Source organism: Salvelinus alpinus, chromosome 8 (assembly GCF_045679555.1).
Source record: "Salvelinus alpinus chromosome 8, SLU_Salpinus.1, whole genome shotgun sequence".
In the NCBI taxonomy this organism is placed as follows: domain Eukaryota; kingdom Metazoa; phylum Chordata; class Actinopteri; order Salmoniformes; family Salmonidae; genus Salvelinus; species Salvelinus alpinus.
The window spans coordinates 83588513-83607303 of NC_092093.1; the positions used below are offsets into that span (position 1 = coordinate 83588513).

Here is an 18791-nt window from a genome sequence, read left to right on the forward strand (position 1 = left end):
AAAAACTAAGCTCCCACACCTAAAGAAATAGCACTTCACCACTGGGCATACTGTAGTGTTTTAAAATTGATATCGGTACTTGACAGATTCCAGTGCCATCATCAGCCTGCAGCGGCACCTCTGGGCTACGGTCGGCTTTCATATTGATGAGGTGTGTGGAGGATTACTCAGATCTTCATAAAGAAAGTGTCTGTCCCAGAGCTTTCATGGAAAGGGTGATCCACACACCACTCCAGTGTTTTCTTCTGCATGGTCTTGCCAGTGGCTCAGAAGGGCTTGCTTCAAAAGGCAGCTAGCATCTCCTGGCGCTCCTCAGCGGTGGGCATGTCAGGCTTCACACCTTCTCGTCTCCTATTCACCATGATGTTGTGCTGAAAGAAAAACAGAAGAAGCAGCGGTGACTCATGTGTTAAGTCTATTTCTTGCTGTGTCTGTGAGGGGAAATTGTTTGGGACCGCTGGGGACGACAGGTGCAACTGGAAGGGTTGCCGGTTCGAATCCCAGCTCCCGACGGGCAAACGGGTGAGGTTGGGCCGGCATCATCCTATATGTTTGTTCAGTGTAGATTCAGCCGTGGGCCGAATTTTTTCGAGTGGATGGTAGGGGGCCTGGAACATAATACTGAATAATTTGTAGACTGCAAACTGACCGCAAAAATCCCAAACAGATATAATATTTGACGAAGACAATTTCGAATCTTGTTTACGATCATGTGTCTCTTCATTATGGGTGGGAATACTTGGGAACTGATTTCCATAATTAAAATCACTTGGAGCTGATTTCCTGGTGTTTTTACAGTCCTATGTCCAACAACAAAAACATTGTTTAAAAAAATGTGTGTTTTGCTCAGAAAACTTGGGGGACAAATAAACCCCATAGGAATTACTGAACGAAACCGTTCTCATTTCTATTTTTTACGACTACAAGCTGCTGAGCTCTATACTTACTTCAATGCATTGGTTTATACCTCGACTTCAAAGCGCGCGCACGTCTTTGTCAATTTCTTGCTGTGACTGTGTGAAAAAGACGTGCATTACATTTGTTCATTCGATAAATTGTTTATTAGCTGCACGAGACAATGTATCAAGATATTGTAACGACCCAGGGTTTATAAGCGTGGAAATCGACTCTGCCGCACGAGCATACTTTTGCGGCACAGTCGATAGCGCGCCGGACCGAGCTAGAAGGTCGAGGATTCGAGACCTGCTCCCTGCTGTTTCATTACAATATCATGTCCGAAACTTCCATTTCATAATTTCAGAAACAGCAAGCTAATAATTGCAACATTGTTTTTCCTTGCAACAGCTCAAACTACTGAATTGAATGTCATTGACCTTAAGCTATGGCAACTATAGTATAGCAGCTAACTGTTAGCTAGTAAAAAAGCCAGCAAGAGGGCTAACGAGACTCAATTCAATTCAATTCAATTCAAGCTGCTTTATTGGCATGAAAAACATTGTGTCAATATTGCCAAAGCAACAATGTATACAATATACATTGTAATACAATTAAAACAATGACAAATAATAATATATAGACTCTCTGATAACTGATGTGACAAAAAGAGACACTGCAAATGCAAAAGATTACCTCGACAGTTTTGTATGGCTCTCCCCCAAGTTGGCTATGATAGTGCTGCAACTAACTAAGTTAGCTAGTTAGTCATGAAGTCGAATCGTTTGGTAATGATGTTATCCATCACGCGAAAACTAGCTAACCTTACACAAATCAATGTGCGCTTCGAGTTTGCCATTGTGTCGAGAGCCATCGTCATGCTTAGGTAAAATGTAAATGACTACTCAGCGTGTGTCACACTTACTTTTCTTGATGTTACGGAAACATCTTGAATACGTGTGTATGTATTCCCTAATGTCAGTTCGAACGTAATATAACAACATCGCACTACGATTATCATGTTCGCAACAAATTGACAGCAAAATTGACCAACACAACAAAATACAGAAACGACGACGGTATACTTTTCAGTTAACTGACAGTTCGATTAGCCAATAGGACGATTCTAATGACATACTTAGCCCACCTATTGTTATAAATAAAAATAAAAATAAGTCAATGCAATTGACAATATCACTAGCGAGTCCAAAATGTATCATTATTAAAAGGGACTATCAAGGACACTGAAATATGAAAGTGACAGTATGTTACACAAATTAAAAATAAGAGGTGGGAGGGATATTGAGTGGGCGTGCCCAAAATGTATGTTTGGTTGCATCGCAGCGCATACACAATGGCTGCTGGAAAGAGGCGAAAGCAAACAATTTTCAGGCCCGCCGCGTCTAGCAAAAAATATGAGAAAAAAAATTGTTAAAAATTCGTAAAATAGTTGAAAGTCAAGAAAAATTCAGCAGAAAGGATGTTAAAGCTCATGGGGTGAGTTTGGCGTAATATAAGTAAATTGTTACGGGGTTCTTGAATTAAAATATCGGGGTTATTCAAATTATGGGAGAGGGGTGAGCTGGGGGGGAAACGTTTGTGTTAATCAGCACCCAGTTCGGGACCTCAAAGGAAACTAAGGAAGACATGGCATAAATATTAAGAAAAGTAAAATAAATTGTGACGTTGGTGCTAGTCATGACTATGTTGCATACTACTGAATGTCAACAACGATTAAATAGTTGAGTTGAGAAAAGTGAAGTTAAGTTTTTTTTCTGAATATATCAACAACCGTGCTGCGAGAACAGCTGACTTGAACACACGCGTACTTAGCCTATATCAAACTTATACATTTAAAAAATGCATGCTGTGAGCATTCAGGTTTTATTTTTACTCACCTGAAATCACTGTAAACATACCCTGATCGTTAGAAGCATATTTGCATTGCCGAAACATGCATTAAAAATGAAATGTAATATGTGCATTGTGATTTAATTCTCTGAATTAAGTAATGTTTTCATCTAGAATGTAGACCGAACACGTCTTTGACTAAAATCTGAGCTGACAGTGCAAATTTGAGTTAGTTTACAAGTATTGAAGAGAAGAAGTTGCTTGTCAAAACCATAAACAACCAAAATGGAGGGAGAACTGCGGGCAAACTAATTAGGCGATGCTAAATATTGTATTGTTCATGTCCGTCTATTTTGTACAGAAATAGTTATACTAAGCCATTTGCACTGTACTTGTGCACGTGACATTAAAACTTTTTTAACAACATGCATTGGATGCTATTATGCTGCCCTGCTGTGTTATCATAATAATGTCCCATTGACTTTGATGCGACTATTTGCATGTTGCTTATATATCATTTTCAGATTGGACATGATGATTAGTAGCATTGCATGTATAATGCACTGATACAGTAGGCTACCTAGTTTTTGTGTTGTGTAGAAAACTATTCCCAGGTTATTGTTAGCCATAGCAATGAGCTCTTGCTATCTGAATGTTGCTGCTCATGGCTATAGGACGCCTATAGCAACATGGCAAAACCTGTAGCCTACAAGTGAACTCTCGATGGGTTCACACACTGCTGTTTGGCTTTGGTTTTAGTCATGTAAGCTAGGCTTTTGGCTGTTTTGGGATGGGACTGTTTTGGGACTTATTGTGCATGTTCAGACAATATGTTAATGTTGTCTTCTATGTAATAAATATTTGGCTCATATGGTGAATGGCAACATGTGTAAACCCTGCTTTGAAGTGGATGCTTTGCTTTGCTAAATTGGTTTTCACATGGGGAAAACTTTTTTAATTTAAAGAGATAGCTTTCCCTTGACTTTCGTTTCCAAGTTTATAAACCAGTTTGATCGCCATTTACGTAATGCATATAGATGTAGGCATACAGCTCTGAAAAAAAACGTTAAATTATATGCTAAATATAGTTTTACATAATGTGAAAATCATTGCATTCTTATTATCTGAGTTAAGCTACCAGTGGTCCACATTTTTCCTATCATAATGAAATAACTTGACTACATGCATGGTGTTTTTGGTTTATTTTATTTTATTAAAGATAATCCTTTTGTTTGTCTTTTGATTTTATATATTTTAATCACGTTTGTATTTTAGAAGACTTTGCACCAGGTATTGAGGAAGAAACTTTGTTTCTTTGACATTCATTATGTGTTATTGAGCCAAATAAGATGAATCTGTTGCATTAAAACACTTAGTTTTATGCAACTTGTATATATCTTAGATGGTGGGATAATACTACTTATATACCACTTAAGATCTTAAAAACTGTACAGTTACATTAAACAAGTTAGGTTACATTTTCTTGTTGGTATAAGGTAGAATAAAATCTACAATTGGCTCCAAAGTGTTGATATTGATAGAGCATTTGATGTACTTAATATCTTTACATTGTTGATGTAATGTTTTTTCATCTGCTCAAATCAGAAGACCTTAAAAATACACATTTTAATTGACCTATTCCAGTGATCCAGTATCTTTTTGAATTCTGTCAAGGCAGATGGTCTCTGTTGTCTTGGTTGATGTGTTTAAAATTGGAATACTCATTTGGGGCTTGAGCTCAAATGCTCACCAGTGTAAGAAATGTATCAAATACAGTTGTGTAGGCTAACCAACTTGTCTCACTGAGATTATGTATTTAATTCTTTTTTTCTATGTATGAATATCGCGAGAATAGTGTTAGAAATATTAGTACAACCCAATGATTCAATTCTACTTTGTCATAGTTTACTTATCTAACATCAATGGTATTATATGTCTATAAAGTAATGTTCTTAGACAGTGAGAGTATTGTGAAAGATAAAAAAGTATGTTTAATGTTACATTAAGAAAGAGGATATGTCTTAATAAGGTATGGTAATTTAGAGATGATTTGCAAACCTCATTATCACAAAACTTAACGAAGACAGAACACTAAGTTCTAGTCAATCAAAACAACTTTAGACACTAAAATATGTCACCCTGTTGAAATTCTAAATACCAGTTTTTAAGTGCTTTAATTAGTCTTTTATTAGACTTGTGCACTGTGAATACAGATCACCAGAAAGGGTTTTGATAATAATTTGATTAATCAGAAAGTGTTATTTTTGATTTCATGTTTTAAAGATGATGATGGAACACCTCCATTATTTTTCACTAGCATTCTAATACATTTTTATGAATTGTGCATCTATGAATAAATGTATCACAACCATTTAATTTTATTGTTGGTTAATGAATACAACCAGCTCACTGCTCTGATGCCTTGTTTTAGCTTCTTAAAAAACTCTGAGACTGCACATTTTAACCATCTTTAATTGTATAAGACTGCTGTGATTGTTCATCCTACAAAGATGGGTTAAAATGTGCGGTCTCAGAGTTTTTTAAGCAGCTAAAACAAGGCATCAGAGCAGTGAGCTTACAAGCCTTCACCATACATTTAGCTATAAAACAATTGCCCTTTACACAACATTACCTATATATTGAGAGCAATGGATGCCTGTCTTAGCACACCTGAACTTAGTATTAATAACCCCCTCTAATAAGTGTGATCATTACAAAACCGGTTTGCTCTCCCCATATTCTTCTGCTATACATCTAATTTCTTCTTCCATCGCTGGTTCCATTACTGTTTCTCCTAGTTCTGTATCGCCCAGACCTATCTTCCCATGGGCTATAACCTGGTCACTGTGTGGAGATCAACTGATCCTTAATGTGTACTATAGCTTCTATAATGCTATATCCAGTAGGTATTTATTATGTAGGGCAGACAGGTTTTTAATGAGAGCTCCTGTGCGCTTCCTCTGCTCCCTGTTGCACATTTCCCTTCTCGGCTTGCATTGGTAGTTGGGACAATTTGCTCCAGGTCCGGGATAATCCGACTTGGTAATTAGCCATGCAGGTTTGCCAGAAGCTGCGTTCCTGTTGCTGCGGGAATGTTATCCTGGAAGCCTTCTGAATCATGTCCCGATAGTGGAGAAATATAGGATCAAGATGGATTGATTGCTATATTTAAAAGCAATAGCTTGATTACTGTTTTAGAACCTTCTCTATGACTGGATTTTGTTTGGATTTTCAATCTTATAAATGTAATCAATGAATGACACACACAGGGGCTTCTCATCAATACTGGGCTTTATATAAATACATTGTATCAACTCAAAAATGTATATTACTCATATCCTATACATCTCTCTACTTTCATTGAATTTGATATACCTTCATCCTCATCTGTGAAATATTTGGAAACTGTGGAAATAATAAAAATAACAAATGTATTCCCCTACTTGTAGAATGATATGGAATTTCAGTAGAACTTCTTACCCTTTTGAATGTGAACATTGACCTTTTTCTCTCTCTCTCTCTCTCTCTCTCTCTCTCTCTCTCTCTCTCTCTCTCTCTCTCTCTCTCTCTCTCTCTCTCTCTCTCTCTCTCTCTCTCTCTCTCTCTCTCTCTCTCACACACACACCCTCTCAGGCCTCTGAGTCCTGGTGGTGTTGAGCACATAAAACTGGATAGAGAACAAGCGTCATCGACACTAGGTGGGAACCGCGTCCCTGCCCAGTCAGCCGCGCTGCCCTAGGGTGCAATGGCCACGGGAACCCAGGGGCACCTAGACCACATTTCAGATAAAGCCAGGCTCGCGGTGGCCACGGGGAGGCGAAAGAGAGCGGAAGGGGGCAAGCCCAGGAAGAACTTCCCCTGTCAGCTGTGTGAGAAGGCCTTCAACAGCGTGGAGAAGCTAAAGGTGCACTCATACTCACACACGGGAGAGAGACCGTACTGGTGCTCCCACCAGGACTGCACCAAAGCCTTCGTCTCCAAATACAAGCTGCTACGGTAACAGAACAAGCGCCCGTTATCTTCTAGTAGGCCATTCTGTATTCATCTGTATGTACAACACTTGCTTTAATATGTAGTTGTTATCTTTAGTAGTCTATCATTGTATACATTCGTGGATTATTCAAGTTTTAAGATCATACGTATCTGTCCTGACTAGCATGCTTACATAAGCACTAGGGCAGTGACGATTCCAGTATCGCAATATTTTTTCCATGGCAAAAGTGTAAACATGAAGCAGATCGAACTCTTTGGTCCTTTAAAAACCTGCTGTAAAATATTGTGTGCTATAGCTTGGAAAATAAATAAATGTGACTCTGGTGGACTACATAATGATGTTTGTTTCCAACATTAGGGCTGTTTTCCTAAAGAAGTGAAATCTGCTTCGTTTTTTTGTTTCCTTGCCACGATACTAACTAGTACCGTCTAGTACTTGCAACGATACTGGTACCGTCCCGGCCCTAATAAGCAGAAAGAATTATTGCTGAAATATGAAGTGTTGATTGAATGTCATCTGTGTTCGAAGGCATTTGGTGACACACTCGCCGGAGAAAACCCACAAATGTACGTACTGTGAGAAAATGTTCCAGCGAAAGGATCACTTAAAGAACCACCTGCACACTCACGACCCCAACAAGGAGGCCTTCACCTGCCAGGAATGCAGCAAGAGCTACAACACCAAGCTGGGCTTCAAGCGCCACCTGGCCCTGCATGCGGCCAACAGCGGAGATCTCACCTGCCAGGTGTGCCTGCAGCCATTCGCCAACACAGGCCTGCTCCTGGAGCACCTCAAGACCCACGCCGGCAAGGCCTCGGGCGGCACCAAAGACAAGAAGCACAGGTGCGAGCATTGCGAGCGCCGCTTCATCACGCGCAAGGACGTGCGGCGCCACATGGTGGTGCACACGGGCCGTAAGGACTTCCTGTGCCAGTACTGCGCACAGCGATTCGGCCGGAAGGACCACCTGACGCGTCATGTGAAAAAGAGCCATGCCCGCGAGCTGCTGAGGGTCAAGACGGAGCCGGACGATTCGCTGGCATCCCCCTTCTCCAACGGGATGGCTGGAGGTGTCAAGGGTGAGCTGGCCACCATGTCAGTGCTGCACCGGCAGCTCCAGCTCAACCGCTACGGCGGCCCTTTCCTTCCCCAGCACCACTGCCCCACCCTCCCCCCCCTGGACATAGAGCCCAATTCCCCACACCCCTTCTCCCTAAAGTACCAGCTGGGCTCCAACCTTACCTCATACTCCATCTCCACCCTGGAGAGGGAGCAGAATCTAAAGGGAGAACTGGAGACGTATCTGATGGAACTGCAGAGCGGCGTGCCCTCCTGGGCTGAGGGGGCTCAGCTATCCTCCGCCTCCAAACTGGAGTTGGACTCCCAGGTGGGCTTGTTGGATGAGACCTCCCCCGGCGAGGTGTCTCTGTCCAAAATCGTGGCAGTGGGCGAGTCGCTGGCCTCTTCCTCGTTGGTCGACTTCTCACAGCTCTTCAACTTCCTGCCATTGAATGGCTCCCCGTATGGGCACCAGGCGGCAGCTGGCGGGGGTTTAGGCGGGTTCCCCTACCTGCCAGAGGAGGCACTGTCTCTCGTCCAGCTGGCGCCCCAGCCCCCGGATTCCCACAAGGTAGCGGGAAGTGGGGGGGGTATCAGCCCCCTCCTTGGCCACTCCTCCTATTCCTCAAACCTGAGCACAACCACCATGCTGCCCCGCTTCCACCAGGCCTTCCAGTGAGATGATAAAACACAAACACACACGCATACCCATTATCCACGCATGCACACACTTACAGTACACACACACACACACACACAGGTTGATAAAAAAAAAAGGTAATTTGTATTTTTATGGCAGTAACCATTTTTTTTATGTGTCTGCACAAAACTACGCCATAATTGCACTTCTGTTCAACAATTATGGGATTCTTTAAATACAGATAAACAAGTAGTTTGGCTCAACCACATAACTCAAGCCATCGGATAATGGTTGACATTTCATTTGGTTAGTGTCAACAATGCTATATCACCACCCTTACAAATTCACCTCTATAATGCTGAAGACTTACACAGTCCCTTTTAGTATACACAACAACAATCAAACATATCTAGGGTTTTGGAGTTTTCCATAGATTAATTTATGTAGGAATGAGATTGCAGTGATGTATTTCTATTTTGTATCTTTGTATTTCTATCTTGCCTTGCAATTGCTTTAACTTAGTGTGTCGATTTAACCATATTTTCATATAGCACTTTGTGTGATGTTGAATGTCAGCAATGCAAAACGTTAAAAAATGTCTTATCGTTTTTTGTTTTAGGATTTCAAGCAATTGGAAATATACGTTATTAGACATAAGGTACTGAAAAGCCCCTTTTGGAAGGTAGTGTGAGAACCATCCCTGTTTCCCCATCAAAACCAAAGTCAACCAAATATGGACTGAATTGCCAGGCAGAATAGTGTCATGCTGTCACTGATGGTTGTAAACATTGCTGCTGCCTAGTTGTTCCCCTATAGACCCTTGAAATAACTCAACCAGATATAGACTAAGTTGTTCATCCTCATTTCAATTTATTTCATATAAAAGGTGACAAGATAATATACATTTTTAAGGCAAGATTGAAAACATTCATTTACGGTGACTAATAATATCACTTAAAATCCCTCAAATTGTGTCCCATATGTGTTTAGACACGGCGACCATTTACGTCACCGTAAATGGTCGCCGTGTCTAAACACATATGGGACACAATTTGAGGGATTTTAAATTATATTATTAGTAACCAATCAGATCAATAGGACTGTAGATGTTTTCAAAGTGAGGAGAAAAAGACAGGAAATGTTGATATTTTGAGAGGAAACAAAACAAACCTTTAGTATGGTAGGTTTTCTGATTCTCCTAATGGCCCGGTACTATTTCGGCCCCTAGCCTCTTGCTGCTACCTACCCCTTTGTTTTATGGACTGGATTGGAAAGCAAAATTGTAACATTTCCACTTGGATTAAGCTTGTTGAGCCATCATCTATGCTTCCACCTATCTAGTCATTTCATAACTGTTGTTATCAAAGGCCAGGAGCTAGTGGAAGGGACTAAGGACTGAAATGGAACCAGACAATAGAAACAACAATAAAGCACTGCCACGTAACTGGGGGCAATTTGTCTTTCCACATTCAACAGGTGTTAATACCGGAAATTAGGTTAGAAATAGTTTGGGGAACAATAACCCAATCATGCATCAAATCAAGGATAATGTTAGCAATATTTCAACAGCAGGAAACAAGTGAAGTTGAGCCACCAGTTACAAAGAGAAATATATCCATTGTGCAGTTTGAAGTGCTAGATGGGTGTCTGTCACAGGTGGCTACAGGCACCTTAATTGGTGAGGACAGGCTCATAGTAATGGCTGGAACTGAATAAATGGAATGGTATCCATTTCAGTCACTCCATTCAAGCCATTATTATGAGCCTCCTGTGGGATCTGTAAACATATTTGGTCACCTTGAATGTGTATGCGCAGGTTTGTGTGTGCCTACTTCACGTGTTTGTGTTTCCAGTCAAGGACAATTAAGTGATTGTCTATGTGAGGGTCCTCTTCTTTGCAACCTGGGAGACTAGAGGGGTCAGAACAGAATTGTCTGTTACAACTCATCAAGGTGGTGGGATGGATTAATCATGTGTGAATGGGAGATTTTTCCCTCACACATGCAGACATTCAGAGAAATGAATGCAAAGCACTTTTAATGTCATATGTGACAGGTTGTTCATTTACTCAGCGCCAAGTGATGTCCCAACTTTAAATTTCAAGTCAGGATCCAGTAATCCAAGATTATTTGCAAGGCCCATAATAATACAATTACAATATTTTGGTTTTTATTTTGTGAAAATGACATAAGCTTGCATCCATATGACATAAGCTATCTTTAGAGTTTTAACTACAAAAGTTGTTGGTTTGTCAGGTGAAGACAGAACAAACATTTTATTAACAGGTAGAGAATGTAAATACAATATTACAGCCAGCCAGGAATGACATTGCCCTTGTTATACAGTATCATTCACAAATAAGGATTCCTCAAATGTATAAAAGTATATCGGCAGCCAGCATATCAATCATTCTCTGCTCAGCATAGAAAATGCTTCCCCACAATTGCTGTTTCAATAAGACTGATACATGGCTACTTTAGCTTACCAGTCCCTGAAGTAGCCCGATAGCAGTTGTTTTGACATTGTAGGTTTAGATAAAGTACTGGATTGCACACCTCTCTGCATGATATGAATTCGGCTTGAGTTCATTCTCAGCTGCCATGGTTGTAGAGTGTTTCTGAGGTTTGGTTTTTAGTCGCTCAGAATGATCTTGTCAATTTTGTACATTGTGTTGCATAGTGCTGTATGATATACAGTAGAAACTATCAATGATGAAATATGGATGACAGTGAGAGGACATGCCTATATTACTACCAATATGGGTTCAAGACACTCTTTGGTCGGAGACAGAGTTCGTGTTAGTATACTTTCATTTGTTTATAATGTATGTAATGGAAACATTTCTCACTTGAACTGCAAAATTAAAAACTAGACATGGTTGGTCTGTTCAAGAAGTGACATTCCCAGAATTGTCTCTGCGAGATGCAGTAACACTGTGCTGAGAGACACTGACCCTGCTGCCGTCAAACTGTTCCTTGAACAGCTATGTTAGATGAAACGACTTAGGTCACTGCCAGTCTTTAGGAACTTGTGTTCTTGGCACTGTGTGTGTGACTGTGCATGTGTGCGTGCGTGTGCATCTGAAAATCTAAACGCCTCTTTTTCTGCTTTGCTCAATGATAGTGTATGGCTCTCAGAGAATACAGTTTTTTAGTTACAACTGAGATTTAAGTATCTAGATCAATTCAAACCCATCATTGAAGGAATGATATTGATAACCCTGGGATGTAATGCTATGGTGATAGAGAGGGTTCAGATGAAAGTCAACCTTTGCCTTTAATGGATATATTTGACAGTATTTTGTACCCTTCTTCGAGAAGTGGCATTTATAAGTGTTTTTGCCTCACTCAAAGGGAGAAGGTCTGAAAATGAGGACCTCACACACAACTTTCAACCTCGTTCGTTTCAGTACAGCAGGGCTGATTACAAGCAAGCAATCTGTGCCTATAGCATTTTGATTAATAGTAGCAACATACTGCATATCCAGTTTAATTCATCAAGTTTTACTATTTAATTCTCTCATGTAAACCATAAATCACTTTTATACATAGATCCCATTGAAATAGTTAAATATTATATGAAAAACCTTTGTCTTAGTTGATTAACTATTTGTATATAATTCGAGTACATTTTTATAATCCTAAAAACATTACATTCTCACGTAGACCAACTCTGTATGTTCATGTAACCTATTGGAGTGAATATTGATTCGCATGATCATAATGACTGAAAAGGTACAGTAGCTGGGCTGTTCATTTACAGTGAAGTCAACTTTAGCTCCAACTTGTATGTTTAAAGAAAAGACTGTGTGCTCAGTTTAGTGACTGTACAATTGGTATGAAGTGTTTACTTTAACTCATTAATTTAAGATAACACAGACTGTCCAGCAGTGTCTTCCCTTGGAGAAAAACATGACAGTGTTCTACTCTGTTAAAAATGATCATTAAGGCAAAAAACTGCTTTGAATCCCCCCTGTTCCTTCAACATTTCTTGACTGAAAATAATATCACTTTAGTAAGGGCCACGTGATGTCATTAAAAGGGGAAGCTGAATGTCTGTGTAATGTTTTCAAGTGTTATGGAGGTGTGTGCTGTCAGTGTGTCTTGAAGATTTGTGGTTTTACATAAAATGTTTGGTAAGCCAGATTTATTTTAATCTTAGCACTTTTGGAAAATGGATTTCCTTTGGTTCCTCCAATATTTTTTTCTTGTTTAAAATATCGTAGTTACCTCTTTAGAGAAGGTTAACGTGTAAATACAATATTAAATGTTTTATTTTTAAAGGTACAGTTTTTACAGTGTTTTTCTATCAACATTTAATTTTTGCTTTACTTGCACAAATGTTCCGTGTGTCTCATTGAGGGGTCTATCTGTCAGATATTAAAGACTCTATTTTCACATCATTGCAATCATTTTACATATGCCAAATTCCTTAGCATCTATATCTACGCTGACAATTTGTTTGACTTTTATACAACGGGTGGATGCTGATTGGTTAAAAGTGCATTCCAGCCAGTGTCTATTCCACAAGTTACCACCAGCTAAAACTATGACGTTGAAATGCCAATTTACTCTATTCCATCTTACTTCGCAATCCACTGTCTTATTAGCCCACCGAGGCAATTTATAAACTTGATCTCCACTATAAAAAGCATCTAGACATTACCTCCCATTTCTTTTAGACTAGCATTTGATTTTCAAAAGCTGAGATTTGTATAACCTTGCTGTCTGTCTCCACGACATTTGAAACTTTTCAATATTGAAATTCGATCTCCAGCTGTCCCATGAACATGTCGAGACCAGACAGACAGGCAGGCAGCGTTTCTCAGCCATTCGAAATCATGAATCCGCTGGCATAATTTTTATGGATATATACAAAGAAATGTCAATAGAAACAGGTCAAACGAAACGAAATGCAGCTAGTTTGCTGTCTTTCCAGCTTAAGTTTGAAGTGATTATGTTAGCAGTGTTGTTGGCCAGCTCCACTGAACAACAGTGTCCTGACGAGACAGGACATTTTCTATGCCAGGCGAAATCGCGCATCTTTGGCTCATTGTTATGATCTATACAAATAAATGTCACTAGAAAACAGCTTAAACAAACGCAAATGCAGCTACTTTGTTGTTATTCTGGCTGCACTGTTTGACGTGACTGTAAGTTAGCTGTAGTTGGCTAGCTAGCAAGCAAGGGATAAGAACATTTTGAACAAACATCTGGGTCACGTCCATAGATACATAACAAAAAGACTGAATCGCGTCCCTGGCAACCGAACCGATAGACCAAATTACCAGCCGGCTTGGGTAGCAACCCTAGATTTGTGCCAGGATTTTTTTTTTTTTAATTGAACCTTTATTTAACTAGGCAAGTCACAAATTCTTATTTACAATGACGCCTACCCCGGCAAAATCCGGACAACGCTGGGCCAATTGTGCGCCGCCCTGTGGGACTCCCAATCACAGTCGGATGTGATACAACCTGGATTCAAACCAGGGACTGTAGTGACGCCTCTTGCACTGAGATGCAGTGCCTTAGACCACTGTGCCACTCGGGAGCATATGTCTTGTGGAAGGATGAAATGGTATGAATAAATTAATCAAAATAACGTTTTTAATGAAAATATGTCAATCATTATTTGAATATGTTTGTTACTCAACTTTGTCTCGGGCCTAACAACACCCGTGCCAATATATCCTCCAAACACCGGCTTCTCTGACATGATCACTTTATTAACCCTTGATAATGAAAAAGTAATCCGAGAACTATATATCAAATTTCAGTAAATGTATTGGAGTAGCTTATAAGGTTCAAGTGCTTGGGATACTGATATTTTTATATCCTCAATATTTTACACTTTTTATAGTTTCAGAAGGTACTTATTGTGTCCACTGATGGATTATTGAGTATCTGATACAAGGGTTTCTTCAGTGAGAGACACAGACCTTTAGCAATTCATGCCAACCTTCATTATAAGCTTCAGTGGTACCATTGAACCATGTTGAATGTGTATGTAAGAAACACTGCTGCTAACATTACTTCGAAAGCTCCTTAAGGTGCCACAGACCTCTTTTCTAGTTCTTTGTTTTGTTTTTACAAAAAATATCTAATTGAGCTGAATGGTCGACATGTGTGCGCCTAGTTGTTTTCATGTACATATGTTTTCTGTACTGTGACTTTTTGTGGTATTGTATGGACTTTCCTGTAATGTCACAAGCTTCTCTCCTTCACTTTGTATGGCGGTATGATGGGGTACCTTTGTCATGCTGTTTATTGACAGAAAAGGGCTTGGGCGAGTGTTCACTTGTCACCTCAGTATAAAATTAGGCTGAGATTACCTTGATGGCGATGATGAAGAAGAAGAAGATAATGACTCTACGAGAAGGGACACATCTCTGAAAGGACTAGTAGTACTTATACAGAGGGATTTGTTTAGAGGCAAACTGCATTCCAGCCATGTTGGATTTTTTTTTCATTGCAATGCCATCCTGTGAGAATGATGGACTTGTGTTGCTAATCATTTATATATTCCTTAAAATTCATTTTACAAACTACTGTTGTATTTGTATAAATATTGGCAAAATAATGTTTGCATATAAGTTGTGTAAAATAGAAATTAACGCTGCAGCTTGTTATGAATTTTCAAACATTGACATCATCCAAAGAGACAGATTATTTATTGTCTGGCCGAGTAACCTGATTTGTTTCCATACTACCTTGCTGCTATGAGAGTGAAGATCTCCAGTCTTCAACTCCAGTGTTATTACACAGTGTAATGAAAGCTCAATCAACATAAAAGAAGAATTAATGTGTGTCAGTATGTGTGTCAGTATGTGTGTAAGGTCTACAAGCCAAAATAATTTATAATAGGTACATTTTACTGGAAGATAATACCATGCATATTGAACAAATTTCAGTTTTTAGCGACTATGTTTCTGACAAAAAATCTGTGGCGGAAAAAGTACGCAACAGTCATACTTGAGTAAAAGTAAAGATACCTTAATAGAAAATGACTCAAGTAAAAGTGAAAGTCACACAGTAAAATAATTTTAAAGTGTTTGGTTATGAATATTAGTGAGTAGCCCAAACTGTTCGGGCGCTACACACATTTTCGCAAGAAGACTGATTTTCAGGATGTATCCTGGTCTTACAAACACCACTCTAGCTCTGCCACCTTTCACGGATGCGGTGGATTAAGACGTATCCAATGTAAAAAAAAAAAAACATATCACTAGCTTAAACTGCATACCAAGATGACATAGCAGTCAGACGTCCCGTGTCCTCGTCTTGTCGTGTCCGGTGTATATATATATATTTACATATTTTCTTCACATATCTTTTTATATACATTGCTCAAAAAAATAAAGGGAACACTTAAACAGCACAATGTAACTCCAAGTCAATCACACTTCTGTGAAATCAAACTGTCCACTTAGGAAGCAACACTGATTGACAATAAATTTTACATGCTGTTGTGCAAATGGAATAGACAAAAGGTGGAAATTATAGGCAATTAGCAAGACACCCCCAATAAAGGAGTGGTTCTGCAGGTGGTGACCACAGACCACTTCTCAGTTCCTATGCTTCCTGGCTGATGTTTTGGTCACTTTTGAATGCTGGCGATGCTTTCACTCTAGTGGTAGCATGAGACGGAGTCTACAACCCACACAACCCACTCAGGTAGTGCAGCTCATCCAGGATGACACATCAATGCGAGCTGTGGCAAGAATGTTTGCTGTGTCTGTCAGCGTAGTGTCCAGAGCATGGAGGCGCTACCAGGAGACAGGCCAGTACATCAGGAGACGTGGAGGAGGCTGTAGGAGGGCAACAACCCAGCAGCAGGACCGCTACCTGCGCCTTTGTGCAAGGAGGAGCACTGCCAGAGCCCTGCAAAATTACCTCCAGCAGGACACAAAGAAAAAAAGAAAGTATTATTCACCTCATCTCTTAAATCCACAACAGAAGTTAGCCAGTTCACTGGCTAACGTTACTATTCAGCTAACCACGGTTGGCGGTCATCAGCTATCCTTTAGCTCGAAAGCTATCACCAGTTTTGTACAACGCGACTCAGACCAGAGCATACCGGACATATTTTCTCTCCATATCCCCGGATTTCTATCGCAAGCTCTGGACATCTACACCTGGATCTTGCAGCTAGCTAGCTGCTATCCGAGTGACTATTGGCTAACGTCGGTCCCGGAGAAAAGATAAATTATTCCGGAGCTAGCCAGCTGAAGAGTTCCATCAGCCACTCCTGGGCTACAATCACCCATCCGGGCCCATTTTACTGCCAATGCGGAGCCCCACCGGGCCTTCACGACTGGACTACCGACGTTATCTGCCCGAGGGAGTTATCCAACTGGCCCCTCCGTTGCGGCGTAACCTGAACGCCCATCTGCAGCCCGCTAATCGTTAGCTGTCTTATAGGCTGCTATCTGAATAGGTCTATCGGACAATTTTCTTGGGCCACTATATAACTATAACTATTTTGCCAATTGGATTGGTCCCCTCTACCACACGGAACCCCACTAATCTACCGACGGAAACACATGAGGTGACTAAAAACAGACCTCCATCCTCTGCCAGCTTGCTACCCATGGCCCGGCTAGCTGTCTGAATCGCCGTGACCCCAACCAACCTCACTACTCACTGGACCCTTATGATCACTCGGCTGAACATGCCTCTCCTTAATGTCAATATGCCTTGCCCATTGCTCTTCTGGTTAGTGTTTATTGGCTTATTTCACTGTAGAGCCTCAAGCCCTGCTCATTATACCATATCCAACCTTTCAGTTCCACCACCCACAAATGCGATGACATCACCTGGTTTCAATGATGTTTCTAGAGACAATATCTCTCTCATCATTACTCAATACCTAGGTTTACCTCCACTGTATTCACATCCTACCATACCTTTGTCTGTACATTATACCTTGAAGCTATTTTATTGCCTCCAGAAACCTGCTCCTTTTACTTTCTGTTCCGGACGTCCTAGACGACCAATTCTCATAGCTTTTAGCCGTACCCTTATCCTACTCCTCCTCTGTTCCTCTGGTGATGTAGAGGTGAATCCAGGCCCTGCAGTGCCTAGCTCCACTCCTATTCCCCAGGCGCTCTCTTTTGATGACTTCTGTAACCGCAATAGCCTTGGTTTCATGCATGTTAACATTAGAAGCCTTCTCCCTAAGTTTGTTTTATTCACTGCTTTAGCACACTCTGCCAACCCGGATGTCCTAGCCGTGTCTGAATCCTGGTTTAGGAAGACCACCAAAAACTCTGAAATCTCCATCCCTAACTACAACATTTTCAGACAAGATAGAACGGCCAAAGGGGGCGGTGTTGCAATATACTGCAGAGATAGCCTGCAGAGTTCTGTCCTACTATCCAGGTCTGTACCCAAACAATTTGAACTTCTACTTTTAAAAATCCACCTCTCTAAAAACAAGTCTCTCACCGTTGCCGCCTGCTATAGACCACCTTCTGCCCCCAGCTGTGCTCTGGACACCATATGTGAACTGATTGCCCCCCATCTATCTTCAGAGCTCATGCTGCTAGGTGATCTAAATTGGGACATGCTAAACACCCCAGCCATCCTACAATCTAAGCTTGATGCCCTCAATCTCATACAAATTATCAATGAACCTACCAGGTACCACCCCAAAGCCGTAAACACAGGCACCCTCATAGATATCATCCTAACCAACTTTCCCTCTAAATACACCTCTGCTGTTTTCAACCAAGATCTCAGCGATCACTGCCTCATAGCCTGCATCCGTAATGGGTCAGCGGTCAAACGACCTCCACTCATCACTGTCAAACGCTCCCTGAAACACTTCAGCGAGCAGGGCTTTCTAATCGACCTGGCCTGGGTATCCTGGAAGGATATTGACCTCATTCCGTCAGTAGAGGATGCCTGGTTATTTTTTTATTAACTTCTCTAGGATAGGGGGAAGCATTTTCACTTTTGGATAAATAGCGTACCCAATTTAAACTTCCTTCTACTCATCCCCAGAATATAAGATATGCATGTTATTAGTAGATTTGGATACAAAACACTCTGAAGTTTCTAAAACTGTTTGAATCATGTCTGTGAGTATAACAGAACTTATGTACCAGGCAAAACCCTGAGGACAAACCATTCAGATTTTTTTTTGAGGTCACTGTCTGTTCAATGACATTTCATTGGGATACTAGATTTCTAAGTGACTTGTTTGCAGTTCCTACCGCTTCCACTGGATGTCACCAGTCTTTGGAAATTGGTTGAGGTTATTCCTTTGTGTAATGAAGAAGTATGGCCATCTTGAATGAGTGTCACTTGAAGTGTACTTTTTGAGAGAGGCGCATGACTCGAAAAGTAGCGT

The 18791-nt window shown here is 40.6% G+C and overlaps 1 protein-coding gene and 1 long non-coding RNA gene across 2 annotated transcripts; one reads left to right on the forward strand and one right to left on the reverse strand.

Annotated features, from left to right (window-relative positions):
* Positions 1-232: 232 nt before the first annotated feature.
* LOC139583778 (uncharacterized) lies at positions 233-1725 on the reverse strand. Its single transcript, XR_011676612.1, has 3 exons — positions 1591-1725; positions 948-1013; positions 233-371 (listed from the first exon to the last, which is right to left on the reverse strand). It is a non-coding gene; the product is annotated as an uncharacterized lncRNA (long non-coding RNA).
* A 497-nt stretch (positions 1726-2222) lies between these two features.
* Positions 2223-8623, forward strand: LOC139583777 (zinc finger protein PLAG1-like). Its single transcript, XM_071415226.1, has 3 exons — positions 2223-2391; positions 6379-6741; positions 7268-8623. The coding sequence occupies exons 2-3, from the start codon at positions 6491-6493 to the stop codon at positions 8475-8477; spliced, it is 1461 nt and encodes a 486-aa protein (XP_071271327.1). The 5' UTR covers positions 2223-2391; positions 6379-6490; the 3' UTR covers positions 8478-8623.
* Positions 8624-18791: the final 10168 nt, after the last annotated feature.